Source organism: Aedes albopictus, chromosome 1 (genome assembly GCF_035046485.1).
Source record: "Aedes albopictus strain Foshan chromosome 1, AalbF5, whole genome shotgun sequence".
In the NCBI taxonomy this organism is placed as follows: Eukaryota; Metazoa; Arthropoda; class Insecta; order Diptera; family Culicidae; genus Aedes; species Aedes albopictus.
In genome coordinates this window covers 125,396,475-125,419,009 of record NC_085136.1, presented here as the reverse complement: position 1 = coordinate 125,419,009, position 22,535 = coordinate 125,396,475, and the positions used below count along the sequence as shown (strand labels likewise).

General features: G+C 43.5%; 1 protein-coding gene across 8 annotated transcripts in view; it reads left to right on the top strand.

Annotated features, from left to right (window-relative positions):
• LOC109422953 (5-hydroxytryptamine receptor 2B) overlaps positions 1–22,535 on the top strand; it is a 172,379-nt gene that overhangs the window by 133,027 nt on the left and 16,817 nt on the right. For all 8 annotated transcript variants that reach the window (XM_062845351.1, XM_062845349.1, XM_062845350.1 and 5 more), the window contains one exon: positions 12,974–13,963. In XM_062845351.1, the coding sequence (XP_062701335.1) occupies positions 13,495–13,963 (469 nt within the window). In that variant the 5' untranslated portion in view covers positions 12,974–13,494. The remainder of the gene's footprint in view (positions 1–12,973; positions 13,964–22,535) is intronic.

Here is a 22,535-nt window from a genome sequence, read left to right as displayed (position 1 = left end):
GTTCCATCCTGGGTCCGGTGTTATGGAATGTCACGTACGACGAGGTGTTGAGGTTAGAGTTCCCAGTGGAAGTGAAGATTTTCGGCTTTGCCGACGATATTATTCTCGAAGTCTACGGTGAGCCAATCGACTACGGTGTTGACTACTACTCACTCGATCAAGGTTGTGGAGGCGTGGGTTTGGTCCAGGAAATTGGAGTTGGCCCACTACAGGTTATGTTTGTGATTATGCAGTTTCTCCCGAATGTCCGGTTTGTACTGGTTTAATGGAAATGACTGAACACGTTTTGTTCGTGTGTCCGTGTTTCCGCACAATGCGTGACCGCATACTTGTCACATGCGGGGAGGACGCAACTCCGGACAACCTTGGCTGGAATTCCGTTTCAACGGCTGTCACCCCCATGGTCTTGGAGCTACAGAAGAGGTGGCGCGTGAACTCGGAGAATGGCTAGTTCAGATGCGGTACAAGAGGTGGTCCAGGTGTTCGGAAGCGGCAACGTAGGTCATGCCGGTATCCTGCGGTCTTACCCTCTAACCCTTACAGCGATTAAGTGGTCGCGAAGAGAACGTCATGGTAGTATTGCTGTCGTGGTGTCGGTCTCTTGGGTTGGATCCAAGCCCGCGATTGGAAAAGTGTCCCCGGACAAAGAAAGTGTTGAGGACCACTTGAGAAACTGGCTAAGCGCCAGCATGCTACTGTGATTGACTCTCCAAAACGAGTCATCTATGTTCGATGCTCCAGGCTACGCAGGTAACCTTGAGGATGCGATGTGCACTAGCCATTTCACTTGACTCAGGGAGGACACAACTCCGGACAATTAGGTCCAGAGAAAGTGTGAGAATGAGTTTGGCTGGAATTCCGTTTCAACACACATCGCCTTGGAGCTATAGAGGAAGTGGTGCGTGGACTTGGAGAATGGCTAGTTCAGACGCTATACAAGGTGGTCAAAATCGACCCTTACAGCAATTAAGTGGCCGCATGGAGAACATCCTGGTGGCGTTGCTGTCGTGGCGTCGGTCTACTGGGTTGAATCCGAGTCCGCGGTTGAAAATGGGTCGTCGGCAAGATCGGGGCACGTGGAGGAGGCCGCATTTCAGTACGTCCTTCTGTGTGATGGCTGATGCAGCATTACTTGCGTGAAGCAATGCCTTCTTGGCAGTTCTGGAAAGAGACGAAGAGTTTGGCGACCATGGGAATGTTGTTTAGTATGTCGAGGAGCAAGTAGTCCTGGGTTTCACTTATTTTTTGTAGAAGACACTACCTGGACCTTTTTGTTCAGGTGTCTGTTGAGCAGATTATACCCCATGGTTTAGAAAAAAAAAAAATACCTTGTGTTCTCCTAAAAGAGTAACTCGCGAAGTTCGTAGCAGCAAGACTAGGCAAGCTAACCTCAAGGGACTAGTGTAGCCCTTTCTGATGCAAATACTTGCTGGTGGTCCCGAGGATACGATGAGTTTGGCAGCACTAGCACTAGGGTGCGTTGTAAGGTTGAGTCGGGAGAGTAGTATACCTTTTCTTTCGTTGGCGTCGGAAGAGGTCCCTGCTTCCGACTACCCTCAAATGTCTGTGGATCGAATTCTCCTCCCATTTAGTATCTTAGATGCCTCAGAAGATATGACAAGCATCACTATCAACAATTGGCGGCATATCAACGAATTAATCAATGCTACCCCATTCAACGGTACCTATTTGTTCAACTTTTCGAACAATGTATGTGTCGCATTCACGTTGGCACATTGGTGGTTAACAGAGTTGATAAATGCACACCTGACCTATTGGTGGAGGTAACTCCCGGTGCAACGGTCCATTCCCCGGGGGGAAATGGATGATCCGCAGGGAAAACTGGTTTTATATTACCGCCACTACTCTCCTCGGAGATAGGGACGACAAAAATATTTGCGAAAAATTTCAACAGAACCAATTAAATTCGCATTAATTGAGGTGCGAACTGCTGACAGAAACACTCGATCGGGATAATGAATCGATTATAGTTAATTAATTTGTTTGTCGGCCTCCTTTTTCTTTTGGAGATTTTTTTCCCCGGAACTGAAGGGCCGATATTAATTGAATATGACAGCACCCGCCGGTGCTCACTGCTCGTGGACCGTGGATCCCCTTCGGAATCGATTCTACGTGGCTCGATTCTACGGACAGAAATAATTATTTTCTTGCATTTGATAGGCGTGTTTGACTTTAATAGTTTTATCAAACAAATTCAAATTCTTATTTTACCTACTTGTCAATCAGAATTGATTATTTCCGTTAACTCTTTAGTTGTATGATTTATCTCAACACATTGCTTTTGTAGTTTCTTTTTTTATTTTTATATCTCAAATTATTCAAACCTTCACTAAATCTTTAGTCTCCCAATTACAAGTGATTACTTACTTTAACAAAAAGTGTTATGAACTTGGTAGTAACAAGAGGTAAAATGCCATGCACAAGTTACGAAAAGGTTCATTCAACCGGATCCACCTCAAATGACAATTATGGTTCACATTAGACCGCAAACTCGACGACCATCATTGACCATTGGTGACACCCAGCAGATAGGCAGGAAGCCATTGACCCGTACGGGGAAAAAATATGTCATAAATTTCCCCGTGGACAGATTGTATGGAATCTGACACCAGTGAGGGCGATTATCCCGTCGAATGGCTTTCGAAACTTCATTTATCAACTTCAGTATCCACTGTATGACTAGCCGGGTTAAATGGCACGAAAGCATTCCTTTCCGCCACCACGAAGGACGACGGACGGACGACGACGGCTCGATATTCCATTAATCTTGCGAGTTCATAAATTTATCAGTCAGGTTCGCAACAGGATATGTGTCGGAACAGGGTCGGTTAGACTGGGTCAACAAAGTCGATTTTTCGGAACAAAGCTTTTTCGATTCATTTTAGCGTCCAAAACAACTGTGCAAAATTTGGGAGCGATTGGTTGCGTCTCCGTATTCCGCATTGCGATTGAAATTTGTATGGAATTTAATATGGGAAAACGTACTTTTTTGCATTTTTCTCATAAATTGAAATTTTTCGTCTAAAACGATCTAACTAATAACGTTGAAGTATAGCCTAGGATATGCCGAAAAACTTTGCCGAAGACCGCAAAGTGATCCGAAACTTGTGAAAAAAGTTATAACGTACAGATTGCCCGGTGGTGCTTAACATTTAACATGTAAAGGAATAACATCAATAATAAAATCTCATTTTTTGGCCTATGTTACCAAGCGAGTAACTTTTTTCGCAAGCGTCGGAACACTTTGCGGTCTTCGGCAAAGTTTTTCAGCATATCCTAGGCTATATTTTAACGTCATTAATTATATGGTATTAGATAAAATAATTCAACTTATGAGTAAAATGCAAAAAAGTACGTTTTCCCATACTAAATTCCATACAAATTTCAATCGCAAAGCGGAATACGGGGACGCAACCAATTGCTCCCAAATTTTGCACAGTTGTTTTGGACGCTAATATGAATTGAAAAAGCTTTGTTCCGGGCTGATACGATCAAATTTGAAGTTTCTCCATACAACGTTGACCCACTCTAGTAGTCATGATCTAAGACACTCTAATTTGCTTAATATGATGGACAATACTATGGACAACAGTGCCAAATCACATTCTTCACGGTCTACCAATCTTGCACGCTTCGCGCCTCGTCTTCTTATACCAATTGGACCCGTGATGAACACGAATTTGGCAGGGTTGCTTTCCGGCATTACTGCAACAAATTCTGTGCACCATAGGTCATCAATCCAAAAAGTTAACCTCAATGAAACTGTGATAGCAATGCGGTAATGCTTCTATAACTAGGGTCAATCATTACTTTTATCGAATGTATGCCGAAACTTTTCCGCAGAGCTCATGAAAGTAGGTGTTCTTGAGTAGACATTTAATTCGAATTTCTCTAATTTCAGTCCAAAGCAGTCACCACTCTATTAAAAAGTCTCATCTCATCCATTAGACATGTATTTGGATGATTGTGTTGGATTCTTACAAAGTTGAAATCGATGTTTATCACAAATTTCTTCATCATATTATTTGAATAGGCGTGACTGAATAAGATGCTTGTACTGCAAAACGGTGAGTCGAAAAGGAGAGCGTCCAACATAGCTCTGGTCCTCACAAGTTTCTACCTCATGCTTTCACGGGTCAAGCGATGACAAAGACCGCCAGCTAAGAGTTGTGTGCTTAGCTGGTAGTGCAACCTGGGCACTGTTATCCTTCTGACTTCCAACTGTTGTCCAACTGATCCAACGGCAACGACTTTAAGCGTGAAACAACCCGAGCAGAGGAGAATAGCAAGTTAATAACTACGAAATCACATAACCTGTTTTTATATCTTGTTTTGTTATTATTAAATTATCAAGGCATAGCTTTTCAATAACAAATTTTGTTGGACAATCTCATATTGTTATAATCAAGCTATTGATATACATTAACTAAATTACATTAAAATAACATGTTTTGTTGAAGTACAATCTTAGTTATTGTTGTACTATTGATCAACTTATCAGCAATAGCAAAACAGTAACAAGTTTTGAAATCACAGCAACAATTCGACAATTATGACTTGCCCCTTTGTGTTGTTCCATTTTTGTATTCAGTTAAGAAGGAAATTTCTAAACGACTCCTTTAAAGAATTCCTTAAATAATTTTCGGATAAGCACTTGGAAGTTCTGGAGGAACCTTTAGATTAATCCCTGGAGAAGTCTTCAAGAGAACTACTGGCGTAATTTTCTCAGAAATACCGAGTGTAATTCTTCTGAGCAATTATTAGAATTCTTGGCAGAATCTTTTGAAAAACTCCTGGAGAATCCTTCGGAAAAACTTCTGGTGAAATCCTCAAAGAAATTTTCAGAGAAATCTTAAAATGAAGTTTAGGACTAATGATCACAGGAAATTCTGGAGAAACCCTTGAAGCGATTCTATGCAGGATTCTGGAGGAGTCTTTGAAAATCCATGAAAGATTCCAAAGAACTTTTGGCGAAGACTCTTGGAGTCATTTATGGCAAAGTTCATGACCAAATCTGTCGACAAATTTCTGGAAGAATTTTAGAATTCTAGAATAAAAATATTACAAAAATTTCTGGTGAAAGTCATGTAGGAATCATCAGAGGAAGTTCAGTAGAAATTATAGCAAATTTTTTGGAGGAATCCTTGTAGAATCCAGTAGGAATATTCGACATAATTCTTGAATGCAGTGAAAAATCGGAGGAATTAAAATAATCTTTCCAATATCCCAAAAGTTTTCTGCAGAACTGTTGAGCATATTAAAAAATCAGTTTCTATGCTGAAAAAAAAAACAATACAAAAGTCACAAATTGCTATCGACGATCAAAAATTTTCAGGTACACGTGCTGATTTTAAAACCGTGCTCCGAAAACAATTAAAGTACAACAGTTTATAAATTACAGGTGGAAATCGAAGCTCGTCGTTTATGATAAAATAGAAATTACTAAAGTTCGATTATCTTGCGACTTCAAATCTCTTAGAATGAATTAAAAGCTGAATACAGTATTTTTTAATCATTTGAAAATATTTCTTACGTCAGAGTGATGAACCTCATGTTATTTTTGTGAGACAAAGCGAATAATTTTATATAATAAGTATTATAACTTATTTAGTAACGAGTTTGATATCATAGCAAATTCTGCTCTCCGATTATTATCAATAACATATTAATATCAAAATTTGTTATCCAAATATTTCCCAAGCAACACACATGTTATAATAGAGTTACGACAGCGCAAGTTTTGGTTGTATAGAAGTTTATTTTACGTAATTCTAACATTGTGTTGAAATAACGTAAAATAAACTTCTATACCACCTAAACTTGCGCTGTCGTAACTTTTATATAACATGTGTGTTACTTGGGTTTCCGCATTCACTGTTATTAAGTTGTTATTGAAACTAACAAAACAAGTTATTGAAATGGTTTTCCAGGAACATTTTTTTGTTATGGAATTTGTTATTTTGCCGCTTATGACAGACAAGTTTATAACATAATATGTTATGGTAATAACTTAAAAATAATCAATTTTATTATTCAGTTATTTTGCCAAAATAACACAACTTCTTATGCTGTTGTTATTCCCTTCTGCTCGGGAACGGACAAGAATTGGAACTTGGAATCAATTAACCCTAGCCCAGCAGGGTAAACTGGCACAACTAGCCAATGAGGCATGCCGTATGAAGCTTAAGATCCTAGGACTGAGCGAAGTCCGTTGGCCGAACTTTGGAGAACACAGATTGGCGTCGGGTCAAATTCTGCTATACTCTGGCCTACGAGATGAACACGCTCCTCGACATGCTCAAATTTTGCGTTATGTTAGAAATCAATCGTGCAAGTACAAGCGCAGCGCAAAGTTTTTTAGTACCGGCTAGCCCCACGTCTATACCGTCTCATGATGATGAGCGGCTGCTTACTCAGGCGGACTAACTTACCTTTGCCCAACGGAACAAACGATATACGAGACTGACCTATTACGAGAGAAACCAAGGACGTCCTCCATGAAATGACGTGGCACAAGTATTGTTTGTAGGCTGCAACATATCATCTTTTTACCCTTCTTACACCCATAAGAAGGATATAAATATCGCTCGAAAACCCGACTTTCGTTCCGAGGCCCGAAGGGCCGAGTCTCATATACCAATGAACTCAGCTCGACGAACTGAGCAAATGTCTGTATGTGTGTATGTGTGTGTATGTGTGTATGTGTGTGTATGTGCGTTACAAAAAAAGTCAAGCTACAATATCCCTGTATAAGGCCCTGAAATTTTATTTCGATTCGACATATGATTACTGATATATCTTACGAAGAGTATTTCAATAAATTATTTTTTATTATTATATTCACTTGTTATCTTGCATTAGTTTTTAGCCTGTCCATGGGAAATTATTTTTCAATAAATAATGCTGACCTCATACAAAGTGTATACTGGCAGGTTATTGTTTTCAACAAAATTATAAGTAACAAATTACAAATTCACAGGAATTTTATGAAAACTAACAATATGTTAAATGAAAGCTTTGCATTTATATATAGTGGGAAAAATGCAAGAACCGGACAGCCAAAATAACTAGCTAATGCCAAAACTGATTAACTTAGTAGATATATCATTTTTGTCCTTTTTACACCATAACCATGAATATCAAGTACTTCGGAGCTAATTTATTCGACAGATTAAGAGATATTAGACAAAGTGTATCTCGCTGATTTTCTCATCCATTTGTTAATCGATTCAAGATCTTTTGGCAGTTAACAAAAGATACAATATTCCAGAATATGTAAGCTATTTTTTTTTTACATTTCATACAATATTCTAGGAGGTGTCTGGCATTTCTGGTAGTTTAATCCATGTTCTGATGCTTTTTTTGGAAACCAATCCACAAGATGCCAAATCCACAATATTTTCTAAAACTTTTGGTCAATCACACAAAATAAATTTGTTAAATACGAATAATACAACAATATTTTTAATAAGTGTAAGAAGGGTTCTGTTCACCATAGGTGTATTGAATCGGGTTTTTTACATAGAGAAAGGAGGAGGGGTATCGTTACGGCCAATCAAGAACTTTAGTCCCGGTAGAACGTATGGGCTTCATGTGCCATCTTTGTAACCGGCAGCTGGACCTCGGCGTCTTCGGGCTACCTTTCGTTTGCGCTCTCGGGCTATGAGGATTAGCTGTTTCCCTGGCTACCTGGCTCGAATGCTAGTCGTCCAGCTGGGCTTTGGAACTCCTGAAGACGTGGGGAACCTGGCGTCCTATGTTTTTTTGCCATGTGGGACGTTCTTGGGATGCCGGATGTCCACTTGATCTAACGGCCTGGCCTAACGGATTAGGCTTGATCTATCGCAATTCTGCAACCCTTACACTCCTGGGCGCGTGATGTGTTTGCGGTTCTTTGTCCACAATGTGCTGTGGACTTAGACTAGACATTGTTGGCCTTCGGGAAGTCGAACGGTCCTACGCTTCTGGCCAAGTGCAGTGTACGGGGGTCCTTTGTGTCCAACGGCGTTCGGAGGACTGAATTACACTGGCCGAGGGGGTCAACAAATGTGTGAGCACTCGCGGACTGGACGGATAATGCCTCGGATATTGAGCGATAGTAAGCGGGGTAAACCAGCCGGACCTCACTACCGCCCTCACCCCAATTGCTGCGGTCACCGTACCCGTGGCGTGTGGCGCAACGATGGCCAAATCCGTTGGTCCCCAGTGTAGTTCAGTTACCACCAGTCTTCTAGGGCCAGATCGGTGCACCGCGTGTCCCGGGGGTTTGTAGCCACAGTCACGGGGAAAATCTGGTTGATCGGGTCACAAATATCTCATGCCATCAGCTTCTCGACTTCGGATCACGTTTCGGGAAAAGAACTTCATTTGTTTACGTCCCATGACGTCCCTGTCGCTGCAAAAACGACTCTCGTCTTTTAAGTGGTGCTCGCTGGGTTGAACACCGCGTGATGGGACGTGGAGTACGCTACCTCGACCATTTGATTTGTCTTGACCATATGCCCTTAATCATGACAATTTGGGATTAATGCTCGATACTGTTCGTAGATGAACACATTCGGTGGTCTCCGACATGTCTACTGGAAACTTCGTTCTGCAGCTAGCTTCGGTCAGCTTTCGTGTTTCGGGAATAGCTTCCGTTTCTTAGAACCTGCGCATATATTCGCTGAACACTTCGTTCGTCACAACTACACATGTTTGAGGAAGTTTGTTCTGTTTCCTACTCGCTAACTGCACCACTAACTACCCATCCAAAAAATGGTCTCTTTACACAAGATTGACCAGTGAATAGCTCATTGGATTCCTAACAGAATATCGGTTCGTCGCGATCGATTGAAACGAAGGGTCTGCAAGTGCTACGTCTGCAGGAATCCGATCGGGATCTATCTGAAACGACTTCATTGGCAGGCCGGCTGTGACCATTTTCATAACCAAAAAGGCCTTACTCAAGGTGGAGCAATTCGTAGCTGACCTTGGCTTTGATCAATTGAGGTGAGCCTGTGGTGATACCAAGAATGTTGACATTCGCATTCGTTTTCGGTAGCTTCAACACATTGGCAAGTCGTCCACCACCCACCGGAGGCGTCTCCATTCGATTCGGTTCATGATTGTGCGACACCAATAAATACGCACACTGCGAAGGGTCAGTAAATCGTCCTTCACTTGATCGACCCACCTAGCTCGCTGCGCAACCCGTCTTCTTGTACCGGTCTGATTGCTCTCGAGATCCATTTTAAGGACTCTCAGGCCTTGATCTGACCAGTAAAGTTAAATACGTTATACTATTATCACACTCAACATAGTACTTCATACGATATAATGCGTACATCCTTATGCGACTCCCGGTTATCTTACTTACTCTACCGATCAGGCTAGGTGGCCTAGGTGGTCTCTGCTGTACATAGTAGCCGTCTCCGTTCCACTCGGTCCATGGCTGTTTGTCTCCAGTTCCGCACTCTGCGTAGGGTCCGCCGATCGTCCTCCACTTGGTCGACCCATCTAGCTCGCAGCGCACCACGTCTTCTTGTACCGGTCGGATGACTCTCGAGAACCATTTTAGTCGGGTTGCTATCCGACATCCTGATGACGTGACCCGCCACCGTAGCCTCCCGATTTTCGCGGTATGGACGATGGTTGGTTCTCCCAGCAGCTGATGCAGCTCGTGGTTCATTCGCCTTCTCCAAGTCCCGTCTTCCATCTGCACTCCGCCGTAGATGGTACGCAACACCTTCCGTTCGAAAACTCCAAGGGCGCGTTGGTCCTCTGCGCGTAGGGTTCATGTATCGTGCCCATAGAGGACTACCGGTCTAATCAGCGTTTTGTAGATAGATAACTTCGTGTTACGACGAGTTCTGCGGAATCCAAATTAAGCACGATTTCCTGCCACAATGCGCCTCTGAATTTCTCTGCTGGTGTCGTTGTCGGCGGTCACCAGTGAGCTCAAGTACACGAATTCTTCAACCGCCTCGATTTCTTCACCGTAGATATAAATTTTGGGTGGCGGACTCGGTGATTCCTCGCTGGAGCCCTTTGCCATCTACTTTGTCTTCGACACACTAATGACTAATCCGATATGCCTGGCTTCACTCTTTAGTCGGATGTACGTTTCCGCCATCGTTTCAAATTTACGAGCAATAATATCAATATCATCAGCGAAACCAAGCAGCTGAACGGACTTCGTGAAAATCGTTCCACTCGTGTTTATCCCCGCTCTCCTTATTACACCCTCTAAAGCAATGTTGAACAGTAAGCTCGATAGACCATCAGCTTGCCGTAACCCTCTGCTAGATTCGAAGGGACTCGAGAGTGTCCCTGATACTCGAACTATGCACATCACTCGATCGACGATGGATCGTATGGATCCATCGTATCAGTTTATCTGGGAATCCGTATTCGTGCATAATCTGCCATTTCTGTTCTCGATCGGTTATATCATACGCCGATTTGAAATCGATGAACAAGTGATGTGTGGGCACGTTGTATTCGCGGCATTTCTGCAACACCTGGCGGATGACGAACATCTGGTCCGTTGTAGCACGTTCACTCATTAATCCAGCCTAATATTGTTCCACGAACTCTCTTGCAATCGGTGATAGACGGTGGTATAAAATTTGAGAGAATACCTTGCAGGCAGCGCTCAGTAGTGTGATCGCGCGGTAGTTCCCGCAATCGAACTTGTCGCTCTTTTCATAGATGGGACACACGATACCTTCCATCCATTCCTCCGGTAATACTTCCTCCTCCAAAATCTTGGTAATGACCCAGTGTAGTGCTCTCACTAGTGCTTCTCCACCTTATTTTAGAAGCTCGCTTGGTAGTTGATCTTCTCCAGCGGCTTTGTTGGTTTTCAACCGCCTAACCTCCTCCTCAATCTCTTGGACGTCAGCGGCCGGAAGTCTTTCGTCCTGTGCACATACTCCTAGATCTGTCACCACGCCACCTTCGGTACATGCAACGTCGCCATTGAGGTGCTCATCGTAATGCTGCCGCCACCTCTCGACCACCTCACGCTCGCTCGTGAGAATAGTCCCGTGATTGTCTCGGCATATGTCGGCTTGTGGCACAAAGCCTCTGCGCGAGCGGTTCAGCTTCTCGTAGAACTTTCGTGTATCCTTAGCACGGTACAGCTCTTCCATCGCTTCGCGATCTCGTTCTTCCTGCTGGCGCTTCTTCATCCGGAAGACTGAGTTCTGCCTGTTCCGCGCCTGTTTGTAACATGCCTCATTCGCTCTCTTACGGTGTTGCAGCATTCTCGCCCATGCTGCATTCTTCTCGTTTTTCAACTGTTCACATTCGCCGTCGTACCAGTCGTTTCTGTGATTCGAAGTCACGAAGCCTAGTGCTGTAGCCGAGGTACTACCTATGGCGGATAGGATGTCCCTCCAGCCATCTTCAAGTGTAGCTGCGCCAAGCTGTTCTTCCGTTGGTAGGGCCACTGCTAACTGCTGCGCGTAGTCTTGAGCCACTTCTACGTTACGCAGCTGCTCGATGTTGAGCCGCGGCGTTCGACTTCGACACGTGATGATAACTGACGAAAGTTTTGAGCGCATGCATGCAGCGACTAAGTAGTGACACGAATCTATTTTCGCACTGCGGTTTTTGCGGACATTGGTTATATCCGAGAAGAATTTACCGTCGATTAGAACGTGGTTGATTTGGTTTTCTGTTTGATGGTCGGGTGATCTCTAGGTGGCTTTGTGGATATCTTTGCGGGGGAAGAAGGTGCTTCGGACTACCATACCACGGGAGGCTGCAAAGTTTACGCATCGCTGGCCGTTTTCATTCGATACGGCGTGCAGGCTGTTTCGCCCAATTACTGGTCTGTACATTTCCTCCCTTCCTACCTGCGCGTTCATTCACAACGAGTTTCATGTTGTGCGGCGAGCAACCATCGTATGTTTGCTCTAACTGCGCGTAGAACGCTTCCTTCTCGTGATCAGGTCTCCCTTCGTGTGGGCAGTGGACGTTGACGATGCTGTAGTTGAAGAAACGGTCCTTAACTCTCAACATGCACATCCTTGCGTTGATCGGCTGCCACCCGATCACACGTTGTCGCATCTTACCCAACACTATCAATCCTGTTCCCAGTTCATTGGTGGTGCCACAGCTTTGGTAGAAGGTAACCGCTCGATGCCCGCTTTTCCACACTTTCTGTCCAGTCCAAAAAAAGTTCCTGCAACGCCACGATGTCGAAGTTGCGGGGATGTAGTTTGTCGTAGATTATCCTGTCACATCCTGCGAAACCAAGTGACTTGCAATTCCATGTTCCAAGTTGCCAATCGTAGTCTTTATTTCGTCGCGTGGGTCTTTGCCGATTGTTTCAAGTCGTATTTTCTCCCATGTTATTCGCAATGGGGATTTTTACGGGTGGCTTATTGGGCCTACGCCAACACTCCTGTCTCGCCGAAGGGCCATCGTGCCAGTTCTGTTTAACGTCCCAACCAACACTTGGGACGACCACGCTGATGGGGCTACCACCTTGGATCTCACTGGGCGTGGTGCAGCGTTTCTTACTCAGCCGCTGAATGCCAGAACAGACGCTGTTTGAGCCGCACCTCCTTGGTGAACAGACGCTCGTGCCTCCTCAATCTAGCTGAAGTCAGAAGGACAACAGTGCCCAGGCTGCACTACCAGCTAAGCACACAACTCTTAGCTGGCGGTCTTTGTCATCGCTTGACCCGTAGAAGCATGAGGTAGGAACTTGTGAGGACCAGAGCTATGTTGGACGCTCCCCTTATCGACTCATAGTTTTGCAGCCCACCTGGTTATCTGCGTATCGTATTTACGTCTCACGTCGCCCACCAATTGAGATGGACTTTTTAAATCCATATTAATTGTGAAAAGTCATAATCCTTGATTCGACACTGCCCGTAGCCCGCTCACTCTGTCTCGACCGGATACACCGAATATCAGCAAAAAATAATAATTATATTTCCTGTCTGTTTTGTTGCAGAATCCATAGAAGTACGTGGCACGTGGCTTCCACCGGATGCCTAGCAGCACCGCCGAAACGCCAGCAATTTGAACCACCACCTCCAGCAGCCAGCGGTCAGCCAGAGGGCGCGCGCAACCGGATAAAGTTCGTCTAATGGGTCACCGGAACCGGACGCTCGCGCCACAATCCGAACCAATGAAATTTAACGGCTTATCGCGTCCGATGTTCAGTGTCCCTGCGGTGGCGCGAGAGAGACGGAAAAAATCAGAGGAAAATAAATAAATAAAAAGTGTTATTAGCGACATGTGAATTGCCGCGGTATCGGTCGGCGAAAACAGCCAAGTGAAAAATTCTACCGAGCAAGACAGGCGTGCGAAAAATATTATCGATGCAGGATAATTAATTTTACTGACATAGCGGCGAATTCGGTTTTATCTGGTTGAATTGTGAACCAGGTTTTGTGAGTCTGTGTGTGCGTGCGTTATTCGAAACCGGGTCCAGAGTGACACACGTGGGTGCTATTTAGTTAAAGTAGTTCAATGACCGACATCGACCCCACGGGATTCGTCGAGCATTTTGCGTACAATGGCACCGATGTGGCTGATTGGAACCTCACGACCACCCGTTACGTGTCGGCCACCGGCGAGAGCAGGTTGGACGTGACATACGCCGTGTTCGAGGGTCTGGTGGCACTGATGGCCGTGGTCGGCAATGCAATGGTGATTGTGGTGTTCAAACGCGAACGACGCCTTCGCAGACGGACTAACTTCTACATAGTGTCGCTGGCCACGGCCGATTTCCTGGTCGGACTGCTCGGAGTGCCCTTCGCAGTGCTGTCGTCTGTTGGGCTGCCGAGAAATCTCCACGCATGCCTGTTCACCATCTCGCTGCTGATCGTACTGTGTACGATATCGATCTTCTGCCTGGTGGCGGTATCCGTCGACCGGTACTGGGCCATTCTACACCCGATGGCGTACTCGCGGAACGTCCGCACGAAAACCGCAATAGGTAAGTCCTAGGTACCTACAAGGTCACATCAATTGACTCACTTGACCAATTTCACCGGTCATCGTCATCATGCGCGCACGAGCCAGAAAATAAAACAAAATGCTTGGGCGGCATAATGCTCTTCATCACAGACACTACACATAAATTGGATTAGCATGTGATTCTAGCAGTCAGACGCTCGCTGACGGACGACGCTGACATGCTTGTATGGTGACAATGATGATGAAGATGATCACGCTAAACGACGGACGGTTAATAAAACAAGTGGCGGCTCGATTCGTTATAAAGTCATAAATTTATTTTAAGCATTGCGCTTGAAATTTTTTCGTTCATCGGTCATTCGAATGATAAATTTCGTTAACCACTTCTAGGATTGTGATTGAGCAGATATGGTGGATTTGGGTTTGTTAGAAGAATTTGCACATGCAAAAAACTCCGTTTACCAAGAGACGGTCAGTAACCTTTTGTTGTAGTGTGCGCTTGTGTGACCCAAGCCTGTATGTATGTGATGAATGGAAGTTCATAGGCGTAGCCGAAAAATTTTCCAGTTGGATGTCTTGAGAGATTAACGTCGTAAAAGTTTCAAAATATTTGAAATTTCTCCAGCGATAGTAACTTAAATTAGTACTTTATACGATGTACTGCGTGCATCCTTATGCGACTCCTGGTTGTCTGCCCGAGCAGAAGGGAATAACAACAGCATAAGGAGCTGTGTTATTTGGACAAAATAACTGAATAATAAAATCGATTATTTTTAAGTTATTACCATAACATATTGTGTTATAAACTTGTCTGTCATAAGCGGCAAAATAACAAATTCCATAACAAAAAAATGTTCCTGGAAAACCATTTCAATAACTTGTTTTGTTAGTTTCAATAACAACTTAATAACAGTGAATTCGGAAAATATTTCAATAACAAATTTTGATATTAATATGTTATTGATAATAATCGGAGAGCAGAATTTGCTATGATATCAAACTCGTTACTAAATAAGTTATAATACTTATTATATAAATTTATTCGCTTTGTCTCACAAACCCGCCAACAACATGAGGTTCATCACTCTGACGTAAGAAATATTTTCAAATGATCGACAAAAACTATTTGCAGCTTTTAATTCATTCTGAGAGATTTGAAGTCGCAAGATAATCGAACTTTAGTAATTTCTATATTATCAAATACGACGAGCTTCGATTTTCACCTGTAATGTATAAACTGTTATACTTTAATTGTTTTCGGAGTACGTGTGTTTTTTTTTTTCAGCATAGAAACTGAAGAATTTTTAGAATGCTCAACAGTTTTGCAGAAAATTTTTGGGATATTGGAACTATTGTACATATTATTACAATTTTCCTGGAAAGATTGTTTTAATTCCTCCGATTTTTCCCTGGATTCAAGAATTATGTCGAATATTCCTCCTGGATTCTACAAGAATTCATACAAAAATTTTGCTATAATTTCTCCTGAGCTTCCTCAGATGATTCCTACAGGACTTTCACCAGAAATTTTTGCAATATTTTTTTCTAAAATTCCTCTATTTATCTCTCTAAGGATTCCGTCAAAAACTTCTGTTATGTTTATCAAATGACTTTGTCATAAAACTCTTCCAAAAATTAGTCGACAGATTTGCTCATAAACTTTTCTATAAATGACTCCAAAAATCTTCCAGAAATTTCTCCGAGAGTTCTTTGACGGAATCTTTCATGGATTTTCAAAGACTCCTCTAGAAATTCCTCCAGAATCCTGCATAGAATCCCTTCAAGGGTTTCTTCAGAATTTCCTATAATCATTAGTCCTGAAGTTCATCTTGAGATTTCTCTGAAAATTTCTTTGAGGATTTCACCATGAGTTTTTCCGAAGGATTCTTCAGGAGTTTTTCAAAAGATTCTGCCAAGAATCCTAATAATTGCTCAGAAGAATTAACTTCGAAATCTCCAAGAAAATTGCGCCAGTAGTTCTCTTGAAGACTTCTCCAGGGATTTATCGAAAGGTTCCTCCAGAACTTCCAAGTGCTTATCCAAAAATTATTTAAGGAATTCTTAAAAGGAGTCGTTCATGAATTTCCTTTCTAACTGAATACAAAAATGGAACAACACAAAGGGACAGGTCATAATTGTCGAATTGTTGCTGTGATTTCAAGACTTGTTACTGTTGTGCTATTGCTGATAAGTTGATCAATAGTACAACAATAACTAAACTTGTACTTCAACAAAACATGTTATTTAAATGTAATTTAGTTAATGTATATCAATAGCTTGATTATAACAAAATGAGATTGTCCAACAAAATTTGTTATGGAAAAGCTATGCCTTGATAATTTAATAATAACAAAACAAGATATAAAAACAGGTTATGTGATTTCGTAGTTATTAACTTGCTATTCTCCTCTGCTCGGGTGGGTAGAGTTTATTGTGAGTCATTTCCTCTCGTTGGCGGACAACGTTTCTTCATGTTCCACTTCAATGCAAATATTTTCCCTTACTTCATTCATTTATTTAGTATTACATCAAATTCATGATATACTGAATCAACAACATTTCTCTATAATACACGGTTCGTGGCTGTCGTTCTTCATCCTCGGTCACGCCCGATGCTCGCCAAGTCACGCTCCACCTGATCCGCCCATCGTGCTCCCTGCGATCCACGCCTTCCTGTGCCAACCGGATCTGTCGCGAACACCAACTTTGCAGGGTTGTTGTCCGGCAACAACTCCCGGCTTTGACTACTTTCTGGATGCAGGGTTCGCCGTAAAGTGCAGCGAGCTCGTGGTTCATCCTTCTCCGCCATACACCGTTCTCTTGCACACCGCCGAAGATCGTCCTTAGCACGCGCTGCTCGAAAACTCCGTGTGCTTGCAGGTCCTCCTCGAGCATGGTCAATGTCTCGTGTCCGTAGAGGACCACCGGTCTTATCAGCGTCTTGCACATGGTGCGTGGGTGCATCTTTTTAGACCGCAGCTTCTTCTGGAGCCCGTAGTAGGCCCGATTTCCGCTGATGATGCGCCTCCGAATTTCATGGCTCACGTTGTTGTCAGCCGTCAGTAAGGATCCAAGGTAGACGAATTCCTCCACCACCTCGAAGATATCCTCGTCTATCGTTACATTACTACTCAGACGGATTCGGTCGTGTTCGGTTCTGCCTACCAGCATGTACTTTGTTTTTGAGGCATTCACCACCAGTAGTCCGACCTTTGCTGCTTCGCGTTTCAGGCGGGTGTAGAGCTCCTCCACCGTTCCAAATGTTCTGGCGATAATGTCCATGTCGTCCGCAAAGCACACAAATTGACCGGCTGTTTAGCCCGACTCGTCGCATCATCACACCTTCCAGAGCGATGTTGAAGAGTAGGCATGAGAGTCCATCACCTTGTCGCAGTCCCCAGCGAGATTCGAATGAACTGGATAGTTCGCCCGAAACCCTTATGCAGTTTTGCACACCGTCCATCGTTGCTTTAATCAGTCTAATTAGTTTCCCAGGGAAGCCGTTTCCGCTCATGATTTTCCATAGCTCTGTGCGGTCGATACTGTCGATGCTGTTGAAGTCGATGAACAGGTGATGCGTTGGGACCTGGTATTCACGGCATTTCTGGAGGATTTGCCGTATGGTGAAGATCTGGTCCGTTGTCGACCGGCCGTCGATGAAACCGGTTTGGTAACTTCCCACGAACTCATTTACTTTAGGTGAAAGACGACGGAAGATGATCTGGGATAACACTTTGTAGGCAGCATTCAAAATGGTGATCGCTCGAAAGTTCTCACACATTAACTTGTCGCCTTTCTTGTGGATGGGACAGATTACCCCTTCCTTGCACTCCTCCGGTAGCTGTCCGGTTTCCCAGATCCTGGCTATCAGCCGGTGCAGACAGGTGTCCAACTTTTCTGGGCTAATCTTGATGAGTTCAGCTGTCATACCATCCTTACCAGCTCCTTTGTTAGTTTTGAGCTGATGAATGGCATGCTTAACGTCCCACAGCGTGGGAAATGGTTCACTTCCGTCTTGCGCTGCACTGGCATCGTCGTTTCCTCCGTTGCCGTGGTCTCCCGTGCTGATCGAAGTGCTGCTTCCACCTTTCGAACACCTCACGTCCGTCCGTCAAGAGGCCTCCGTCCTTATCCCTGCACATTTCGACTCGCGGCACGAAGCCGTTGCGGCATGCGTGGAGCTTCTGGTAGAAATTCCGTGTTTCTTCGGAACAGCACAGCAGTTCCATTTCTTCGCACTCCGCTTCTTCCAGGCTTTTTCTCCCAAATGAGGCGGGTCTGCTGTTTCCGCTTGTGTTTGTAACGTTCCACGTTCTGTCGGGTCCCTTGCCGCAGCATTACCGCTCGTATTTCTCCTCCAAAACCGTTCTGCACTCTTCGTCGAACCATTCGTTCCGTCCATTCCGTTCCACGTACCCGATGGTGCTCTCGGCTGCGTCGTTAATGGCTGCTTTCACTGTATTCCAGCAGTCCTCTAGAGGGGCCTCATCGAGCTCGCCCTCGTCTGGCAACGTGGCCTCGAGATTCTGTGCATATGCTGAGGCGACATACGGTGGTATTAGTCACTCTAGGTTGTATCGTGGCGGTTGCCGGTACCGTACATTGTTAATGACGGAAAGTTTTGGGCGCAGTTTGACCGTCACCAGATAGTGGTCGGAGTCGATGTTGGCGCCACGATAGGTGCTGGCGTCGATAATGTCGTAGAAGTGCCGTCCGTCAATCAGAACGTGATCAATTTGAGTTTCCGTTTGCTGTGGTGATCTCCAGGTGTAACGATAAGGGTGGATGTGTTGGAAAAAGGTGCTACGTATGGCCATGTTTTTGGAGGCGTCGAAGTCAATGAGTCGTAGGCCGTTTTCGTTTGTCTGCTGGTGGGCGCTGAACTTTCCAATCGTCGGTCTGAATTTCTCCTACTGGCCTACCTGAGCGTTTAAATCTCCTAAATATGATGATCTTGACGTCGTGGCTGGGTAGCGGTCGTACTCGCGTTCGAGCTGCGTGTAAATTGCGTCCTTGTCATCATCAGTGCTTCCGGAGTATGGGATGTGCACGTTTAATATGCTGATATTGAAGAATCAGCCCTTGATCCTCAACCTGCACATTCTTTCGTCGATCGGCCACCGATCACGCGCCTCTGCATATCACCCTTCACGATGAAACCTGTTCCCGGCTCGCGTGTGTTGCCGCAGCTCTGGTAGATGGTATGATTACCCCTAAACGTTCGCACCATGGATCCTGTCCAACACACCTCCTGCAGCGCTACGCTACCCGCGGTCCTTCAGTAGATCGGCGAGTATGCGGGTGCGCCCCATGAAGTTGAGCGATCGTCAGTTCCACGTACCGAGTTCCCAATCGCAAGTCCTTTTTGTTCGCTGGGGTCGTTGCCGTTGGCCTCGGTTCGTATTATTTATTCTGTTGCTGATTTTCCGTTACAATGTTTTTTACGGCTGACTCGTAGGGCCTAACACCAACCCCCTACTTTCCGGAGGACCATAGTGCACAGTTGAGCTTAGAGTCCTTCCCTGGCACTCGGACGTTGTTCGTCTCATTAGACATGACAAATATTTGGCCAAACAAGTCCAACATACAGGGGATGGCCAAAATGTTTGGGATGGACAACTTTTTTTCTCTCATTAAAAAGTTCAACATGCTATAACTTTTCATAGAGTGCATCAAAAAATCTCAAATTTTGACTGTTTATCAACCTATTATGTGCATCATTGGTACAAATTTGGGCTCGATTGATTAATCTTTCGCAAAGTTAGAACCGTTCAGGGTAAAACACTATTTTTTAGATAACTTATTTTTGAGCTGTCATATCTCGGAAACCAGTGAACCGAATTGAATGAAATTTTGAACATAAACTAACAATATACAAATGCTTTGCAAACTATTAAAACATAGATACTTTTTGAACGTTGAAAAAAGTTATCAATAGTGTTTTACCCGAACGGTTCTTACTTCGCGAAAAATTATTCAATCGATCCCAAATTTGTACCAATGATGCACATATAACAGTTTGATAAACAGTCAAAATTTGAGATTTTTTGATGCACTCTATGAAAAGTTATAGCATGTTGAATTTTTTTGTGGGAGAAAGAAAGTTCCCTATCCCAAACATTTTGGCCACCCCCTGTATATAGCCACACAACGTGAATCATAGCAACCTTATATGAATGCCGGATTTCTAAGGGCACCTTAAATCAGAATTCCTGAAAAATTCTCTCAAGAAATAAACTTTTCTATTGACTTAGTATTTTATTCATAACTAGCTGTACCCGGCTAACTTTGTCTTGCCTACTGCGTTTTTTGACGTTTCAAGTTTCTAGCCAAGACCAAGTCCCCAGCCAAAATGTTTAGGAAATCGATTTTCAAAAACTCTCAATTTCCCATGTTTTTTGGCCTCATAAACCTTCCTTGGGTGAAAACTAACAGAACAAAACTTAGACGATAAAAATCGGACCATCCGTTCGCAAGTTATGCGCGGTCCCACGTATGCTACTGCATTTATATATAGATAGATAGATTCCTAAACAGAATTCCTCCTAGCGTTTCTTCATGTATTTTTCCAAGACTTCCTCCAGGGATTCCCTCAAGAATTCCTCCAGAAATTCCTTCAGGATTTCCTCCAGGGATTTATTCGGGAAATTTTAATAGATTTTTTTCAGGAACAACTCCAGGAACTATTTTAGAAAAATCTCCAAGCTGCAACTCTTCTTAAGATTAGTACTGGACTCCCTCCTGGGATTTATTCAAGAATGCCTAGATTCCACCATGAATTCTTTTTAGGATTCCTTCAGGATTTTTCCAAAAATTTATTCAGCGATTTCTTCAGTACTTTCTCCTGGTATTTCTTCAGTAAATCCAACAGAGATACCTTCTAGGATTCCTCCGAGATTTTTTGCAGGGATTCCTCTGAGAAATACAAAAAATCCTTAAAAGATTCTTGCAGGGATTCTCCCAGGAATTCCTCGAAAGATTCCTCCATGAATTCCTCTAGAAATTCTTCTAAACACTCCTCCAGGAATTTCTTTAAAGATTCCTCTAGAAGTTCCTCTAGATATTCCTCCAGAAATTTCTTCAGCCATTCCTCCAGCAACTACTCCAGGGATTCCTCCAGGAATTCCTCCAGAGATTGCTTCAGATATTCCTCTGAAAAATCCTATATAGATTCCTTCAGGAATTCCTCCAGAGATTCCTCCATGAATTCCTACGGGCATGTTTCCAGTAATTTCTCCAGGGATTATCCATGAATTGCTCCAGGGCCTCCTCCAGCTATTTCTTCAGGCATTCCTTCAAAGATTCCTCTAGGTATTTTTCAAGGGAATCCTCTTGGGATTTCTCCAGGAATTCCTTCGGGTATTGCTCCTAGAACTCTTCCAGGGATTCTTCTAGGGTCTCCTCCAAGGATTGCTGAGATTCCGGCAGGAATTCGTACAGAAATTTCTCCAAAGATTCCTCCAGGTACTCCTCCAGAAATTGCTTCAGGGATTCCACCAGAAATTCCTACAGGTATTGAAACACGAATACCTCTAGACATTCCTCTAGGCATTCCTCCACGGACTTCTCCAGATAATCCTGCAGGAAATCTTCCAAGGGTTCATTCAGGAATTTCACTAAGAAATCCTCCAGGAATTCCACAAGGGATTTCTTCAGAATTTTCTCCAGGGAATCCTCCTAGATTTCCTCCGGGAATTTTGTCAGGGATTGCCCCAGGAATTTATCCAGGTCTCCAAATATTCCTCCAGAAATTTCTTCATGAAAAATCAGAAAATCCTTGAGATATTCCTGAAATTCCCTTTGGGATTCCTCCAGGGATTCCTTCGGTGGTTCCTCCAGGAATTTCTACAGGGATTCTGCCAAGAATTGCTCCAATAATTTATCTAGATATTTCTCATAAGATTCTTCCAGGCATTTCTTCAGGCATTCCTCTAGAGATTCTTCTCCTCCAGGCATTCCTCCAGGAATTCCCTCAGAAATTCCTCCAAGCATTCCTCCAGGGTTTTTTTCCATGAATTCCTCCAGGGAATGCATCGGGAATTCTTCCAGAGATTACTCCAGAAATTCCTATAGTGATTTCTTCAGAAATTTCTCCCGGAATCTCTTCAAATTTATTCAGGGATTCGTTCAAGAATTTCAAAAAAACCTCCCATTATCACCCACGAATTTTTCCCGGGATTTTCCAGCAATACCTGATTTTTTTTTTCAATTACTTCAGGAAATTTCTCCAGCGATTTGTATAGGAATTCTTTAAGATAAATTTAGAGAAATCCATACAGGAGCCAGGAAATTCTCCCAAAAAGGAATTCTTTCACAATTTTCTCCAAGAAATCCGTTAGGATTTCAATCACGGATTTGTTTACGAATCCCTCCATTAATTACTTCAAGAATACCCCCTGCAGCTCCTGCAGAAGAATTCAGCCAGAAAATCGTTCTTCAATTCTTTCAGGAATATATCTTGAGTTTCTTTTTTTTACCTCCAAGAAGTTATCCATGGAATTCTTCAGGAACGAATCCAGAGATTCTTCTTGGAGTTTTTTCAGGGATGTTTTAGGGTGTTCCTTTAGAAAGCCTTTCAATTGGTCGGGGTT